This window comes from Lonchura striata, chromosome 7 (assembly GCF_050655825.1).
Source record: "Lonchura striata isolate lonStrDom1 chromosome 7, ASM5065582v1, whole genome shotgun sequence".
NCBI lineage: Eukaryota > Metazoa > Chordata > Aves > Passeriformes > Estrildidae > Lonchura > Lonchura striata.
In genome coordinates this window covers 38,081,134-38,098,987 of record NC_140709.1, presented here as the reverse complement: position 1 = coordinate 38,098,987, position 17,854 = coordinate 38,081,134, and the positions used below count along the sequence as shown (strand labels likewise).

General features: G+C 46.8%; 1 protein-coding gene across 2 annotated transcripts in view; it reads left to right on the top strand.

Annotated features, from left to right (window-relative positions):
- The first annotated feature begins 3,754 nt into the window (after positions 1-3,754).
- DRC11 (dynein regulatory complex subunit 11) overlaps positions 3,755-17,854 on the top strand; it is a 99,695-nt gene continuing 85,595 nt past the window's right edge. For both annotated transcript variants that reach the window (XM_085585543.1, XM_085585542.1), the window contains exons 1-2: positions 3,755-3,914; positions 14,622-14,946. In XM_085585543.1, the coding sequence (XP_085441669.1) occupies positions 3,853-3,914; positions 14,622-14,946 (387 nt within the window). In that variant the 5' untranslated portion in view covers positions 3,755-3,852. The remainder of the gene's footprint in view (positions 3,915-14,621; positions 14,947-17,854) is intronic.

Sequence of the window (17,854 nt, the reverse complement as noted above, 5' to 3'; positions counted from 1 at the left end):
TCTGCCAGCTTTAGACCTTTCTTATCTAAAACTGCCCCCAGCACTGGAGGTGAGGCTGCCCCAGCCCAGAGCAGAGCAGGACAATCCCCTCCCTGGCCTGGCTGGCACTGCTGGGGTGATCCCCCAGGACAGGGATGTCCCTCCTGCTCCAGGGACTGCTGACTCAGATCCAACTGGCCATCGACCAGGACTTGCAGATCCCTGCTGCTCTGCAGGCTCTCATTCCCCTGTGTGCCTGTGCATCCAGGGCTGCCCTATTCCAGGTGCAGAATCCAGCACTTTGTTAAGTTTCACACAGTTGGTGACTGCCCAGCCTCAAGGAGCACATGCCACACTGCACCCCAGGCTGTCACACCTGTCCCTGTGGCCACACAGCAAACAGAATGCTGGACTCCCAGGTGGTGGCACAAAGCCCCAGCTCACCACGGATGGAGGAGGAAGCCCTGACCCACAGCTTCTCCCTTTGCATCTCTCTGGGCCAGCAACACTCAGGAAAAACCCACTCCACCTCCCACCCTGTGCCTCGAGGGACAGTCCAGACCTCTGGAAGTGCTTTGAAATACAAGTTGCAAAGGCAGAACATTATTCCCTTATTATGTTCTTGCTTTCCCTAAGCCCTACTCAATAACAGACAGGTGCACTAAGCTCTTTGCCAGGGACACACGTTGAGAGGAACAAGACCCTCCAGTTTTATGTTTTACACCCTTTGTAAGCTCACAATCACCTCTTAAGCTTGTAATAAAAGATTTTTTTTAAAAAAAATGATGGCACCTAGTTTCCAAGGCAGCAGGACTTTTAAGCCCATGTTTGCAAGAGCCTGAGGAATTAGGGATGCCAAAAGGCACAGGCTGTATAAAACCCATCCCCTGTTCCTGCTGGACAGATCAAATAACACACTTGGAGTTTTTAATGCAACACGAGCTGGATGAGGAAGTGTCCAGTGATGCTGTACAAAAATGTACAATGAGTGGGATAACAACTACAAATCCCTTTAATCTCTGGTCTTACCTCGACATCTCAGACTGTTTGGAGCCTACAGGGATTATTGGAGATGCATGATTCCAGAATGGAAAGAGGGAAATGCTTTGTGGTGTTCACTGACCATGAGTGGTCTGCTGGACCTCAGCTGCAGTTCAGCCTGCAGTGATCACAGAATCACAGGATCATTTTGGTTGTTAAAGACCTCCAAGATCATCAAGTCCAGCCTGTGACCAATCCCCACCTTGTCACCCAACCCTGAGCACTGAGTGCCATGTCCAGGAGATCCTTGGACACCTCCAGGGATGGGGACCCACCAACACCTGGGCAGCCCCTTCCAAGGCCTGACCACCCTTTCCATGGAGAAATTCCTGCTGATGTCCAACCTAAACCTCCCTTGGCACAGCTTGAGCCCACTTCCCTCCATCCTGTCCCTGCTCCCTGGAGCAGAACACGACCCCCCCAGCTGTCCCCTCCTGTCAGGAGCTGTGCAGAGCCACAAGGTCCCCCTGAGCCTCCTTTTCTCCAGGCTGAGCTGCGGGGACATCACAGCCCAGGCAGACCTGTGGACTCTCACTTCAAATTACTGAAAAGCTCAAGGACTCAACTGGAAACCTGTTGGAAACCAGAACGTCTCCCACTTCCCGCTTTCCCCGTTCATAAATGTCTATTTTCTTAGGCTAAACAATTACTTACTCTCAGTCATACACAGCTCCCATTTCAGCTCAAAAACAGGCTCCTTTCCCATGGAAAAAAAAAGATAAAATTCAACCCCTACTCATTTTGTAATTAATTTTCTGCATGACTTTTCCCAGCAACACAACTCATTTTTTTCCCAAGTTCTCTATGAACTGATGAAAATAAAAATCCCCTCAGCCTCCCTGCATGCTCTCATGTACATCACTTCTTTGTAGCTTAATTTCCCATTTTTAAAAGGAAGACGTTTGCTTTCCTCCAACTTTTTTTTGGGGGGGAAGGGTGGAGAAGGAAGGTGGGGAAGTAAGCAATGAGTACTATTTCATCATTAATACAGCTTCCAGCACAATAAAGACAATCTTGTGCACTGTGACACTGAGGTGCTAACACAGGGCAATAAATTCAGATTAATAATTAAGACCCACATCATATCAAGCCATCTTGGTGCTCTCCTTTCAATTGCTTCAGAAATCTTCTTACTTTTTTATTGCAAACACATGCAATAGGTCGATCAGTCCTTAAAACCACACACGCTGATGGAGACAGCACTGCTGGGACTCTGCAGGTAAAACTTCTGGCTGAAAAGACACAGTTTGGCATCAAAAGTGGTGTACAGATGCCAGCATCAATGGAAATAAAAATGCAAGGTTCCTATTTGGGTTGCAGAGACTGAAATATTTTATTTAAAAAGGAACAAAAATAGAAGTTGCTTACTGCTTTTGAGACCATTCTGACCTGCACATGGATGAGGATCAGGCACTGGAAGGAAGCAGACAAATTTCCCATGTTAAATTTCAGCGTGAAGAACCACTTTGATATTAACATTGAAAATTACAAGCTGATTTTACTGCATTTTCCAACCTCATCATGAAGAAAATGCAACAAGTTCTCCTAAACCCCCCCCCACTGATCCAATACACTTAAAGAAATGATGCAGTGGGCACAGTCATCATATGGTTTGAAAAATAATATCCTTAGAAGCTTTTATTATGGTCTTCAAGATTCATGTTTTCAAGCTTTTCCTCCAAAACCGGGGGGGGCTAGAAACTTTATTTCAAAAACTTGATAGCCAAGAGTCTCACCTAATTATGTGAGCTGGGGCTTCAATGGGGAAAAAAGGGGAAAAAAAAGAATGGAAAAACAAAGGAAAGAAATGCAGGCATACAGAAATTAGTGCCAAAAAAGTACAATCACTGGCAAAACAGTCATTGTCCCAAACTTCTTGGTTTTTTCCTTCTCGCTGGCTCTGTGGATTATGCATTTTCCCCTCAAAATCTATGCTGAAATCATGTTCTCTAAACTGGTTTTTTAAGTGTTAAGGGAATGGAAGACCACTAGAAAGTTGCCTCAATATGTGCCTGAGGAAAGAAATAAGGAGAAGAAATTTAAAAAAAAAAAAAAATAGGAAAAATGTGAATGCAACAGGGACAAACCCTTGGTGGGGGAAGGAAATAACAGGGAGGAGAGAAAGTAAAAAAAATGATGAAAGAAAAAAATACAGGAAAGAGGAAGAAAATAGGGGAAAGTGTAGGAAAGGGATAGGAACATATAGGAAAGGGGAGCAAAGGGGGAAAAGGGAAATATAGGAAAGGGGAGAGAACAAAAAATACATGAAGGGGGGGAAGGAAAATAAAGGAAAAGGTGAGAAGGGGGGGAAGGAAGATGTAAGAAAGGAAGAAAAAAGGAAAATAAAGAGAGGCAAAGAAAGGGGGGGGAAGGAAACTAATGTGGGGAGTGAAAATAATAGGGGCTGGGAAGGAAACTTGGGGCAAAAAAACAAAACTAAAGGGGTGGGCGGTGAGATAGCAACATGGGACTGTTTTAAAGTGAAAAAGGAGATATTTAGATCAGATACACAGAAAATAATCCTTGCCTGTGAGGTTGGGCAGGCTTTGGCACAGAGCAGCCGTGATCCCTGGCAGTGCCCAAGGCCAGCCTGGGACAGCGGAAGGTGTCCCTGCCACGGCAGGGCGACACTGGACGGGCTCTGAGTCCCCATGCAGCACAAACCACCCGTGATGCTGCGGGCAGAAAAGAAGGCGGAAAGCGCTGCCCTCGCTCGGAGGAGAAGCCGCGGGCAGGGCTCGGCCCCCGGGCCGTGTCCACGGCAACGCTCGGGCCGGGCCCGCGGCCCTGTCGGCCCGGCGGGGCTCCAGGGACGTACCCGTGTTGGTGTCGATGTCGGTGCCGGTGTCGGGCTCGGTGCCGGAGCGGCTCCCGGTGCCCAGCATGTCCCAGGCGTGAGTAGCCCGGGGAGCGGCGCCCCTCAGAGGGGGAGACCCAGCGCGGGGCGCGGCGGGCGGGTGCACCCCCACAAAGCCACCGCGTCCTCTCAGGAGAACCGTGCAAATATTATTATTATTATTGTTATTATTATTATTATTATTATTATTATTATTATTATTATTATTCCCTCAGACCCTCTGCGCAAAAGGCTCCTCTCTCTTAGAGCCCAGGCTCCGCGAAAATCCCCTCAGACCGGGCAGGCGCAGCCCGGGGGGAGGCGGGCGCACCCCGCAAAGCGACCACGTCGCCTCAGGAAAACCAGGCAAATATTAATGTTATTCACTCAGACGCTTTATGCGAAAGGTTCCTTGCTCTTACAGCCCACGTAGTGTCGTGTTTCCCCCCAGTAATTTTAGCACAGTGCAAAACTTTACAAGTTCTTTTGCAAAAAACAGACAGCAATGACAGCATTGAATCAAAGCGCCTGCAAGGAGCTGTGCTCACTCCCCCAGAAACATGACTCCAAGCCCAGCTATTATTATTATTATTATTATTATTATTATTATTATTACTATTATTACTATTATTACTATTATTATTATTGCTGCTGTTACAGTGCTGGGAGCTAAATTGTGAGCATCTTCCATAATATTATCCCTCAGTGCTGCTTGCTGCTTCCAGCTCCAGCAGCCCAGCCCAGTTTGTGGAGGCTCTTTTTCCCCAGTTCCAAGCTGGGCATGGCTTATTCAAGTTCAATAAATAATAGCGCATTAGAAAAAAAAATTGAGAAAACACCTCGGGGTGGTTTTGCTGCCTCCTTCTGATCCTTTCCTTCACGCTCAAACCTGACCATATCCAAACTGCTGTCCCAGCAGGTTGTGAGCAAAGCCTTTCCTGGCACCTGTGCTGGAAATAATTTCATCTTCCCCATGGTCTCCCTCCTCTTGCATCAGTGGTACTCAAAGCCCACTGCTTCTTTTGCCCATTTCCAAACTCACAGTTTTTTGCCAGATAAAACTCCCTCAGATTCTAAAACATCCTTCCAAATTCAGAACCAGAGCAGCCCTTCTTGTCACCAACACCTTGGGTATCATAGAGCTATTAAGGTTGGACAAAACCTGCAAAATCACCTAGTCTAACCTTCAGCTGAAATATCATTAAATGCCCTATCTGCTTCCAGGGATGGTGACTCCACTGTTCCCTTCAGCAGCCTGTTCCAATGCTTAATTACTCTTTTCAGTGAAAAATGTTTTCCTAATAACCAATCTAAGCCATCTTGGCTTAACTTGAGGCCGTTTCCTCTTATCCTAGTGTTTGTTGCCTTTGAAAAGAGGCTGAGCCCCAGCTGACCACAACCCCCTTTGAGGCAGCTGCAGAGAGCAATAAGGTTTCCCCTGAGATTGTTTTCTCTAGCCTTCTTTTCTCCTCTCCTGCCTCCACACATGGGCGGCCCCAGCCAGATACCAGTGAAAACTCTACTCCTTACCAGCCAGGCAGCTCCTTGGTTCAGGAGAGGAAGGTGAGAGGAATGAAGAACAACATCCCCAAGGGCAGGGCAGAGACTGTCTGGGGTCTGTGGCCAAGGACAGACCCAGCTCAGCCTCCAAGCTCAGCTTGGTTAGATAGATCCATGGTGGATCCAAGGCAGGGCTTATATAAATCATGCCTAACACTCTTCATGGAATCAGTTCAGTGAAGTTCACAAGGTAGTGGAGAGTTATCTGAATTGTGCTCTTTAAAAGAAAAAAAAAAAAAAAAAGAGAGAGATAAAGGAAGAAAGAAAAAACCCCACAAAGTAGTATTTGACCTCTTCAGAGTTATCTCAGAATCTGTCATTTCTACCCAATCTCTGAATCATGGCTGCAGTTATTTGAGCCAGATTAACACCAAAGGAGTTAAGATGAGCATAGCTGGGAAAATATTTGTGCTCCAATTGGTTTGGCTCAGTTTACTTTTAACAGAGACAGGGCTTTTTAGCATTTCCTTTGGCATTGCCAGCACTGAACAACAAATCCATATAAACACATGCCTACACCACATGACAAAAACACACATCCACACATCCACTCCTGTTTCTGAGCAAGGTGCTGCTGAGGGACTCTCAATTTGGTGTTGAAGCTCCTTGGCTCAGGTTGCTGTAATGACATTGTAGCTATGCACAGGACAGGATTTACAGCTCTTCCTAAACACAAGCCAGACTTGGGTTCAAAGGCTGCTGGTAATGTGGTTGGTGGTAGTGAGTTATGCTGGCTGTGTACCATAAATCAGAGTTGTTTAGGTTGGAAAAGCCTCTGAGATCATCAAGTCCAACCCTTTACCCAACTCTGCCAAGGCCACCACTAACCAAAGTCCCCAGGTGTCACATCCAAATGGCTTTTAAATCCGTTCAGGAATGGGCACTCTACCACCTTCTTCTTTCCATGGAGAAATTTTTGCTAATATCCATCGTGTGTCCTCCCAGTAGCTAAACAGGGTTGACAAGAAGGCCAGAGAGGGACATTTCACACAGGGATGAAGTAATAGAACAAAGGGGAATGGCCTTTAGCAGGAGGGCAGGTAAAGATTGGAGATGTTGAGGAGAAATTCTGCCCTGGGAGGGTGGCAAGGCCCTGGCACAGGTTGCCCAGAGCAGCTGTGGCTGCCCCTGGATCCCTGGAAGTGTCCAAGGCCAGGTTGGACAGGGCTTGGAGCAGCCTGGGCTAGTGGAAGGTGTCCCTGCCCATGGCAGGGGGTGGGATGTTCTTTAAGCTCCCTTCCAACCCAAACCATTCCATGATTCTGTTACTTTATAAACCTTCCCTGGTGCAACTTGAGGCCGTATCCAAGGTATTTTAAATGCCATGTGACAAAAATGACTTATAACAACCTGCCTTACCTGAAGGCAGTGAGGCAAAGAGACAATAATGAAAGAGGGTTATGAGAAAGAACTTTGGCTCCTCAGAAATAGAAATGTTACACCGCTTTCCTGGAGCTAACCCTTGGGTTCTGAGGCATGTTCACCATCCTCCAGGTCCTGTGATTCTAGGAGGTGTGGGCTAAAGCAGAAGATTTAATTCCACTGCCTCAGAGGAAGCTCTGTGGCAGGGCAGAGAGGATGCTCAGAGCGCAGCAATGTTCTCTCTTAGGGTCACTAAGTCCAGCAGCCAGCCAAGGGAGAAGTCAGCATGTCCAGACATGCCTGGTATTTTCTAGGGACAGTCTCAGCCCTCGGGAGGGAACAGAGCCATTAAGTGTAGGGTGATTAAAAAGTGCTGGGGTATCTCACTTCCCAAAGCACTCAGCCCCAGCATTTGCATGCAGATGTACCTTCTGTTCCAGACACTGGAGATTCATAGAGATGCTGCTGTATTTATGTTTTCCTGCTGTTTCCTCCTCTTTTATGGATTTGTTTACCCTCTCCTTGACCCGGGGGATCCTGACCAGTGATTTCTTACCTTGCCTCTGGCAGCCCTAGTCCAGACACGTTCAAAGCCAAGTCTTGGCACTGCTACCACTCCTGCCAGGTTTTAATCAGCTACAAGACATTTGCCACTGCCACCAAGGAGCTTTAAACAATCAAAGCGCTTTAAAATTTAATCTCGTGTCACAAATAGAATTTATATTAATTCACTGGTCAAATATTGATCTAAGACAAGATCCTGAGCATTTCCCTTCCTGCTTCCAACAGAAACAACCAAAGCAGAGCTCTCTGTTTTATATCACATCCCAAAGGCTCAGCTGAAGAAAATTAAGGTTGCAACACCCAAATGTGAAAAAATGTCAGTGCAACTTCTAATCCCCTCCCCTCTCCCTCCTCATGTTCTGTGGCTGCATTACGATGCAGTTTCTGATGCTGCGATCACATCCTATTCTCTTCCCACGGGGCCCCAGCCTCATTCAGCCATTGGCCCGTTGTTGAATATTTCTTTTTATCCCCTCATTCAGCGTCTGGCCCCAGGCCATATTCTTCAAATTCCAACCAAACGCCACAATTATTAGCTTCCTCCTGGGCATTCTTTGCATGTTCTCTCTCATACATCTCCCAAGCAGTCACAGATTCATCTTTGCCCCTCTTTCCACCCCTGGTGAGCATTAGCACATCATCTTGCTTATGTTAAAGCAGGAAATCAGAGACAGGATCAAATTGATCACAGCTAAGACTCAAAGCTGCAGCTCCCTCCTGTGCCTCCCTTCATCCTTAATGAGCAGGTAGGGAAAGATCTTGTGTATTACTCGTTCAGTGTCTCCTCTGGGGAAAAGCATTGTCAGTGGAAATATCCCAGCAGCACTTGTGCTGGAAAATAAAGAAAAGGCCCCAGTCTTCAAGAAACTGAGTAGGTGGTGTCAGCTTTGAGCCTAAAGCCTCCTGCTCCTAGCTTGGGTAGAGCAGCGCCCAGACACAGCCCTTTATGCATGGAATTGTAGGCAGCTTGATGGGTAATTGCCCTTTCCTGTCCTAAGGAAGAGAGGGGTAAAAAGAAAAATATGGCATAGGATGGTTAAAGCTGAAATAAACTTTGTTTTCAGAAGCAGTGAAGTGTGTTATAGGCAAATACTGCTTGCAAGGAAAAAGTCTGCTTGCAAAGGAGAGAGGAGGCTGCTGTTCATATAACACAGAATAATTTGGGTGGGGAAGGGACCTTAAAGCTCATCTTCCATGGGCAGGGACACCTCCCACTGTCCCAGGCTGCTCCAAGCCCTGTCCAACCTGGCCTTGGACACTTCCAGGGATCCAGGGGCAGACACAGCTTCTCTGGGCACCCTGTGTCAGGGCCTCATCATCACATAGGGAATAACTCCTTCCCAATATTCCATCCATCCCTACCCTCTGGCAGTGGGAAGACATTCCCCCTTGTCCTGGCACTCCAGGACCTTGTCAGTAATCTTTTCTCAATTCATCTTGCAGGTTCCTTTCAGGTACTGGAAAGCCACAGTTAGGTCACCCCAAAGCTTCTCTTCTCCAGCATTCCCAATTCTTCCAGCCTTTCACCAAGATGATCAGAGGGATGGAGCTGCCCCATCCCTCTGCTCATCCTGGTGCCTCCTCTGGACTCTCCAGCAGCTCCAGGTCCTTGCTGTGCTGTGCCCCAGGGCTGGGGCCGCTCTGCAGGTGGGAGTCTCATCTGAGCAGGACAGAGGGGAAGAATTCCCCCTTTCCTGCTGCCCACATTGTGGGATCAGCCCAGGGCACGGCCCAGGCAGGAGCTGCAGCCTGAGGGACAGGAGGGCAACCTCCGGAGCATTTGACAGCTCAAAATAGCTTTTCCCACACCTTAATTGCTTTGCCTTTTAGGAAAATGGGGTTTTATCAGAAAACTAGAAGAAAACACTTCTTTTTCCTGCCAGCCTTGTGAGTTTGGCTGGAGCAGGTGCTTGAGACCTGCTGCGGTGTGTTGCTGCTGCTGCTGCTCCATGAAGCTGCTTCCTCACCTTCCCTGTGGTTTCCCATTACATTTCTGCCATACAAATCTTTTATTCCCCCCTTCACTTTCTGTCATAGTACCCAGGACTGAAATTGGAGATGACAGAAGCACAGAGCTGTTCACATTAACAATGCCAGCAGGCTGTGTGTTTTCTTCTCTTGTCACAACCAAACCCTACTGAGGTTTATCCTTTATTTTCCCCCAAATGCTTCCAACTCTGCAGAACATCGTGGCTGGAGCAAGCCTGCTTAAAAAGTCATCTGGCAGAGTCACATTCACCACCAGCTGACAAGTTTGGCATAATTGTGAGACTAATCTTATTTTAGAAGCAGGGCAGGCTTAAACAGGCTCATGAGCCTGAACTGCTCCAGACTGCAGGCTAAAGGCTTTGAAATCAGCAATTAATTCTGACAACGTTTCAGTCAATTCAGTTCAGAGAATCAGTGCTGAGTTGGAAGGAACCCACCAGGGTCATCGATCCAACTGCTGGCCCTGCATAGGACATCCCAAGAACCCCACCCTGTGTCTGAAAGCATTGTCTAAACACTTGTTGAATTCAGACAGGTTGTGTAGTAAGGGCTCTCCAACACAAAAAATGTTTGCATGTAATAGGATAAAAGAGAAAAGGGGGGGCTACTCCTGTAATGTAATCACCACACAACACCTATGAGGGAACAGGTAACTGCTGACCTGAATCAGCCAGCAGTCATCCTAAACCTGGTGATTTTTAGAAAGAGGGAAAAAAAAAAAAAAAGCAAAAGCAGCATTAAAAACCCTTTTTTCCTCTCAGGGCCTCACTTTCCCCTCCCAACCTTTGTCTCTTGTTTCTTTATTTTCCAGAGGCTGCAGGGCAGGGTTTCCCTCCCCCGTGTTTGCCCAGGGCTTAGCATAATGCCTGACCTGTCAGGCTCCCAGTGTGGCTAGGGGACCCCGAGCAGTGGCCCCTGCGTGCACTTCTTGTCACCAGCCCTGCATCTCGGTCCCCTCTGCTCCGTCACAGCTGCCTGTGTGTCCTGTGCCAGGCTCCTTGAGCCCTGCTCCACATCCCCTTGGTGTCTCAAACCCTGGGGCACTTTCTCCAGCCTCCAGCACAACCCGGCCTCATTTCTGAGAAAGAAACACAAGGCGGGTTTGCAGTGGCAGCAGAGGTTCCTTCAACAGGGTTTTAACACACACGATTTAGCACTGGTTTAATCACACAGGAGTTTCCAAATGAGGTGAGGAAAGCTGGAGTCAGACTCAAATGTTTTCCCTTCCACCTCCTTCCATCCATCAGGATAAACCAGGAAGACCCAGGCAGCACTGCACTACTGCAGCTTTAACATGGGAAAGCAGGAGATATTCCTGAGGGCAGCCCAGAAAAACCAGGCATCAAAGAAGCCAGGGTTCAGCCCATGCACAAATCCAGAGACAAACTGTGCCATGTCCTGGAATAATAGGAATAATGTTCCCTTTGGCAGTGAGTAAAACACAGAGACGCTCTGGGGGGAAGAAGAAAAGCCACACAAAGGTGACCCCACTGATGCCAGATTCTTCTCCTGGCTCAGGAGTGGCCTGAGGGACAGTTTGCATGCTCAGCACAAACCCTTCCAAGAAGGGCATGCTTCAGCCTTAAAACCAGTCCAACACCAGTAAGCAGGCTCACCTCAGCTGGACCCAAAACCAACAAGCTTTTCCCAGTGTTAGCAGAGATGGGTCAAGCAAACATGCAGAGTTGGAGGGCCCTACAATACTAAAACAAGGCATGAACAATTTGGCAGGATTTTAAACATCTCTTTATAACCTCAGCAGGAAAAAACCCTATGTTGTTAAGCTTCACTCTAAGTAAGGAGAGCAGGCTTTATTTTGAGCAATAAAAGTGAGATTTGAACTGGCAATCAGGCTATGGGCAAAACAAATTCTTAAGCCCATAGTCTCTGTTTCTACTTTGTGGGAGTGAAGAGAAAGGATGTCAGCGAGGAGTTAAAGCTCTGACCTTCCCTCCAAGCTGTGAGCTGCCAGAAATCACTCTGGGGACTCTGGAGTTCAGTCACTTGATGTGCTTCTTCCTCATCCCATTACAGCATTGCTTATTTTCCCCATAACACCCCTATTTGGGAGTTGCTATGACAATTTGTAGCATTACTTACAGTGCTATATGCACAGAGAGATCAAGAGACAGCTTTCTTTCCCAGGATTTGATTTTATTAAGCCTTGAATAAGAAAGTTAGGCTCATTACCTGCACTAATAGGTGAGTTAGATGCTCTAATCCAGCCTAAATCTGGTGGAATATCTTTGGGCACAGATACAGCCCAGAGCAGAACAGAGCCTACAAGGTGGACTAGTAACAGTAAATACAAACCCAGTGCATTCAAGGCTACACTGTCCTCCCCCTGCAGCGTGTGGAAGCAATTTTGAGGGAGTTCACAACTTAATGCAAAAGGACACTGAGCAAATAGGCAAAAATTCCAATAGGGACTTAGAGATCACACGGTGTCTGATTCACAGGCAGTGCTCTCCTTTGCTTTTAAAGCCTAACCTTGAAGTTACTCCTCCTGACTACCCCTGAGCACGTTTGTCTCTAAAGCTGAAGGGCTCTTCTACTTCACAGCAGCTCTGCCAAGTCCCCAAAAAGGAGCTCTAAACACCAGGCACAGCTCATCCTTCAAACTAGTCCAGAAGGTCTCTCATTTGGGCACCAGTAAAACCTGGAGTAACCATTTTAATCCCATTTTGGGGATGTGTACCCTCTAGTTTTTAATCAGGGTGAAGCAGTGCAACACTCAAATCAGATTTCTGCTTGCCCTGTCCTGTTACCCAGTGTCTGATGTCCCCATCCCATACCTAAGAAACTTGGGGGGTCAGGTCCCCAAGGTGTCAGTGACCCTGAACACAGCAGGTACTAGGGCTGTCAGCTACAAATTTATCACATTCACCTTCTCCTTCAGCACTTCCGTTTTCCAGTGTCCTTTCTCTTGCCCTCATGTACCCGGAACGCTGCTGTTGCAAAAGCCACAATCATCCCATAATATCCATAGTCTTAACATCTGACCTGCAGCAACTGTGCCTGCAATCATCCCAGTGCTTATCTGATAAACTAATGCTTTATGGAAGCAATTATGTCCTATCTGCAGTGCCTCATGGTAACGTCCTCCGAAGGGCTGCAGCGCTCCAGCCCCCTCCTCTCCTCCCTCCACGAGCCGTTCCCAATATAAAAAGAAACTGGATATTAGCTGGCTCAGCAGGAGGAACCACTTGACATTCCTCAGTCAGAGGAGGCAGAGAGGGAGATTATTGTACATCGGTCGCTTCTCAGCGCGGCGTCTCCGTGCAGTAACCTGCACTGGAAAGGCCCCAGCCCCAGCAACCCCACGGCTCATAAATCAGCAGGATGGCTGTGGGGACACCCCACAGGGCTGGGCTTCCTCAAAGGTTGACAACCTCTCCACTTTCCGTGAGAAATCACACGAAGTACGCACGGCACCGCGCCGTTTCCTCCTGCGCTGGAAAACCCATGTGCCTCACATCCTTCCGTGTCCTGGCTCCAGCTCGTGCTGGCCTTGCTTGTCCCCATCTTCTCCCCTCTGCCGGGTTTATTCTGTTTATTCTCCTGCACCTGGGTTAATTGCTGCAATTGACTGATACGGGTGGTGCAATGGGATGTAAATGAAGTAGGAAAAAAAGAGAAGGGGAAAGACCTGGGTGGGCTGCAGAAGCATGAGGAAAAGCAAGGCCAGCTGCATCCTGCAGAAAGCCAGGTCAGCTGAAGAGTATAATACGCCCTTTAAAACGTTAATGGTGCAAATTCAATAGCAGGGTTTGGGTTTGTTGCTGTTTGTGCTGACTGCTGGGGGGAATCTCTCAGCCCTATCACCACCCAGGGCATGCAGGGCACCCCACGTTCGGGGCACTCAAGGGCTGGAGTTTGTCCTGTCCCATCCCACACGTCCCTCTCGCAGCACAAGCCTTGGGTCACTCTGACCTCCAGGACTGGGAATGATAAGATCAGCTCACAGAGCTCCAACATTTATTGTCATGCACAAACAATGCTAACATCTGTCCAGCTTTCTGGTCAGGATAAATAAACCAACACTCCCTCAATACAAGGTCTGCTCTCAAAGCTCATCTAACAAAGGCAGGGCCTTTTGCTGTTCTCATCCCTCTTTGAGGAGCTCTAGGAACAGCAACTTGGTTCAGCAAGGATGGGTCTAGATTGCACCATTGAGGCTTTCATTCCTAGGATTAAGGAGCAAGTCAGCTGTCCCTGTTTCCATAGCCACTGTTTTCCCCTCAGCAGGACAATGTGAATGAACTGGTTTTCTCCCAACACAACCAAGTCTCAGTGCAGAAGGAATTTCCTTGTTCTGTTCCTAGAGAGGCATTTTCAAAGATGTAGAATTTTTTAACACTTATAACTGCCAAGAGTCTCCATCTGGCAAAGAAGAACAGGACCTAAAAATGTCTTCACTGCCACAGGTGTTATTAATGCCTTTCCATGACAAACCTGCTGTTTGAGCCTTTCTCTGAATAAAAACCTCATGGCTCGTTTCTTCCTCCTTTAGGCTCATCCCCCAGGACATTCTGATCTGCTTTTCCCATGAAAAGCCACTGACAGCCAGTCCATGCTCATATCAAAACTCCACTTATTCCTACCAAAACTACCAAGTGAGCAGCATTATTGCTCATGGAAATAGAGATGGCCTGAGGTGACAGCACCCATGCCACATAATCCCACAGCCACCAGACCAGATGTTTAGCAATTCCTTGGAGTGCAACAATTACTACCACGGAAATAAATCAAATTATTTTCCTCGCCTCACATTTGAATTAGGCCTACAGTTTCACTCCAGCATTGGCACCAACCCCACCCTTACCCTGCAGTTAACTCCAAGCAACCACTTCAGAAAGGCAGAACAGCTTTGGAAACATTAATTGGTCCTCATCCCAAAAATGCAGAGCCTCAAATAGTTCTTCCCCTATTAAAAGGCATTGGAGGGAGATACCTTTTCAATTAAACCATCTTCTCAATTAGCACAGCTGAATAAAACTCCTGCCACTGTTGGGGTTTGTAACTTCAAGCGCTTGAGGGATGCTTCAAGCCTTTTAGAATAAAGCTGAAAAGCTTTAAACTTTTAAGCTTGTTTTAATAAAACTAACCCAGAAACTCCTGCTAATGGTTTCCAAAATAGTTTGTAGTTAAAAACCTCCTTAGAAATGTAATGGCTGACACTTCCAGGCTTGCTTTGTGAGTAATCCACACCCACAGAGCCCTGGCGTTGCCGTGTGCTCACTCCTGCCTTCATGTCAGGTTGACACGAAATTCTCCTCTTTCCAACCAGCACTTACATCAAGATGTGGGCAGACACCCAGAGAGAGCTGGACACCATGCTCCAGAGAGAGAGAGAGGAGTTACTCCAGCCACAGGAGGACCGTGGGAAAGTGATGAAGATGTTGGCCACTGCCTACATCCAATACCTGGAAATCTTCCGGAAGCTGGAGGAGGCCCACGACCACCTCATCCACCAGCAGAAGCGGGCGGCGGTTCGGCAGGTGCTGGACGGGGTCATGGGCCGCATCCTGGAGATCAAGAAAGAGATGGTGGCCCTGGAGAACTCCGAGTGTCACTCCATGGATGGCATCCTGATGGAGCTACAGCGTGTCCCGGTAGAGCTACCTCCATTATGAGCTGATTCGTGGGAAAGATGGGTTTTGTCTGTAGCTGTTTTATTTGTAACCCAGTCTGTAGGTGTTTTATTTGCTGCCTCTCTGGGGTCACCAGGAAATTTCCAAATGTTTCACACCCAATGGACATGATCTTGCATGCAGAGAGCAGGGAAAGGGTAACACACAGTCTGAGGGTGATCACAAATGATTTCAGGGTTCTGGGACATTTAGTAAGGGATCTGGGGCACGAATTATTTTCTCCTGATACTTCCAGTTGAAACCAGCGATATTGAAAGGAACAGATGGCTCCCCAGCTGGTGTCACCACCATAATTTTGAGGGGTTTGACAGTGGAATGGCTTGTGCAGTGCCAGGAGTGCTGGCATCAGATGGCACTCACCTTTCTGAGCAAGGGAGGGGTGTCTTTGCCTGGGAGCAGGGAGGTGGGACCAGATGACCATTTGTGGTTTCTTTCAACTTGACCTATTCCATGATTCCATATTAACAACATGAATTTGTACTCACAGAATCCCAGAATGGCTTGGGGTAGAAAGGACCTCAAAGCCCATCCAGTCACACCCCCTGCCATGGGCAGGGACACCTTCCACTAGCCCAGGTTGCTCCAAGCCCCATCCATCCTGGCCTTTGACACTTCCAGGGATCCAGGGGCAGCCACAGCTGCTCTGGGCTGTGCCAGGGCCTGCCACCTTCACAGGGAGGAATTCCTTCCCAATATCCCATCTAGACCTACTTTCTGTCAGTAATAACTTCACAGCTTTGCTGTTAAGTGTCAGGAGCTTGACTTGGCCAGATTTTAATGTGGGGTGAGATAGAAAATGGGCCACTGATAAGTAAAGTGGAGTCCACTGCAGCCTGCCCTTCATGGCACGGTGAAATCAGCACCGTGAATATGACAATGAGGCCAAGTGTGGAAGCTGTGCTTTAAAAGGCGCAGGAAAAAATGAGCTGGCAAAGAGGGTTACTTCTCTCGCAGACAGCTCCATCTATTGTCACATTCCGGTACCGCTGCTTTGCTAAAACCACATGAAATTCCTGCTTTTTGTAGCATGGCAGCTCCGAGATAAATCGCCCGGTATCATTCTAGCATCACTCCGAGATCTGCATCGTGTTTCTGTTTGCACATCTGCAAATTTAGGAGAGGATTTGCCAGGAATTTCCACCAGCCCTTTATTGTCAACATTAATCACTATTTTAAGCCATTTTAAACTGAGAGTGTAAGTACATCTCCAGGGAAAACAATCCTTCAAATCATATTTTGAAATCCTTAGCACTGCTGTTTTCATGACTCAGCAGTAAATCCATCTGCAGCAAAAAGTTGGCAAGTCTGAGGAGTCATGCCTGACATCTCTTCAAAAACAAGCATAAATTCAAATTCCTGCACCACACCTTAATTTTAAGAAGGCATAACATACCTACCTACCACAAAAGAAATCAATCACTGAGGAGATTTTAGGTTTTTTCAAAGAAAACATTTTCCATACTAGATAAGAATAAAGATTTATGGAGTGTTCTTTTTAACAAAATATTAAAATATTCTTAGTAACAGAACAAAATTACTGGACAAATAACTCCTGTTTCTCAAAGGATCTGCCCAGAAAGGATATCTCCAGTCATTCCTTTCCCTTTATTATCAGTGCTAAAATCCTGCAGGATTGAAGGCAGAGGACACAACACTTTATATCTAATGTGATGATATTGCCTATTTTGTACTGTGTCACTGCAAGGCCAAACTTTACTATTTCTCCAGTTCTGTACTTTGTGTTTTTGTGCAGTTGCCTTCCAGCATCCAGTCGCTCCATTTCCTGGGGTAATTGTGAAGGTATTTGGATCCATAAATCCCATGTGGAGCTGGGAGTGGCTAAAAAGCCACAAATTTGACTCAAGGTTAAACATCCCAATCCTGACTTTTCAGTGCAGGGCCCAAAAAAAGAGATTATGAAGAGAAGCAGGCTCCCCACCCCTTCCAGCACTGGCACTGGGGTTTTGATCTCCTTTTTCCAGTCAGTAAAAGTCATAATCCAGAATCACTTGGAATTAAAGGCCAGGTGAGACATTGGAGATTCTCCTACACTGACTCTGCTCCCTGGCAGTCTGAAAATCCTCTCATCCTACAGGAGGGTGTCCATACAAACCCTTGATTTCTTATACCTCCAGATTTTAATCCACCTAGAGTGATTTGCACTCAGAATACAGCATATGATCTTTTCCATCAACCACCAAGGGTTGTTGGAAGGTGCAAACAGGGAGCTTAGCAAGACAAATATTTAGAAACTTTATCAGACCAGACCTCTGCACTGATAAAATCATCAGGGATAAGCACAGCCCAACTCAGAAGCTTTCTTGTGGTGTCATGGTAGGGATGTCTCTGCAGCTGAGGGAATGGGGAATGAAATTGGGAGAAATGTAAATCAGTTACATCTTTTTAATTACAGAAATTAGTAAAGACAGGCACTTCTGGTCATGTCTAATTTTAAGAAGTGTCTGATACACTACAGTCACAGGCAGACAGTTTGTCTACAGCTCAAAATACCTATAAAAACTTTAGAATTATGCTTTGGTTCCTCATAATGGTAAAAAAAAATGGCAAGAGAACAGATCTATTTTTCATGTTGATTAAAACAAGAAGTGGGATGATCACACAACCAAAGGTATTCAGCTCGGTGAAAATAATGTTTAAATTTCTAGCAACCCAGCCAAATATTTTAGCAATTTGATAATATAATTGAGCCATTATAAGAAGAAAGATTTCTGGGCTCACATGGTTCACAAACTGGATTGATTTATTTGTTTTTATTGAATTAGGCCTAAAGTAATTGAAAAATAACAGCAGCTGTTACAAAGGTCAAATTCCCCAATACTCAAAAAAAATTCAACAACCTCTGTCCTTA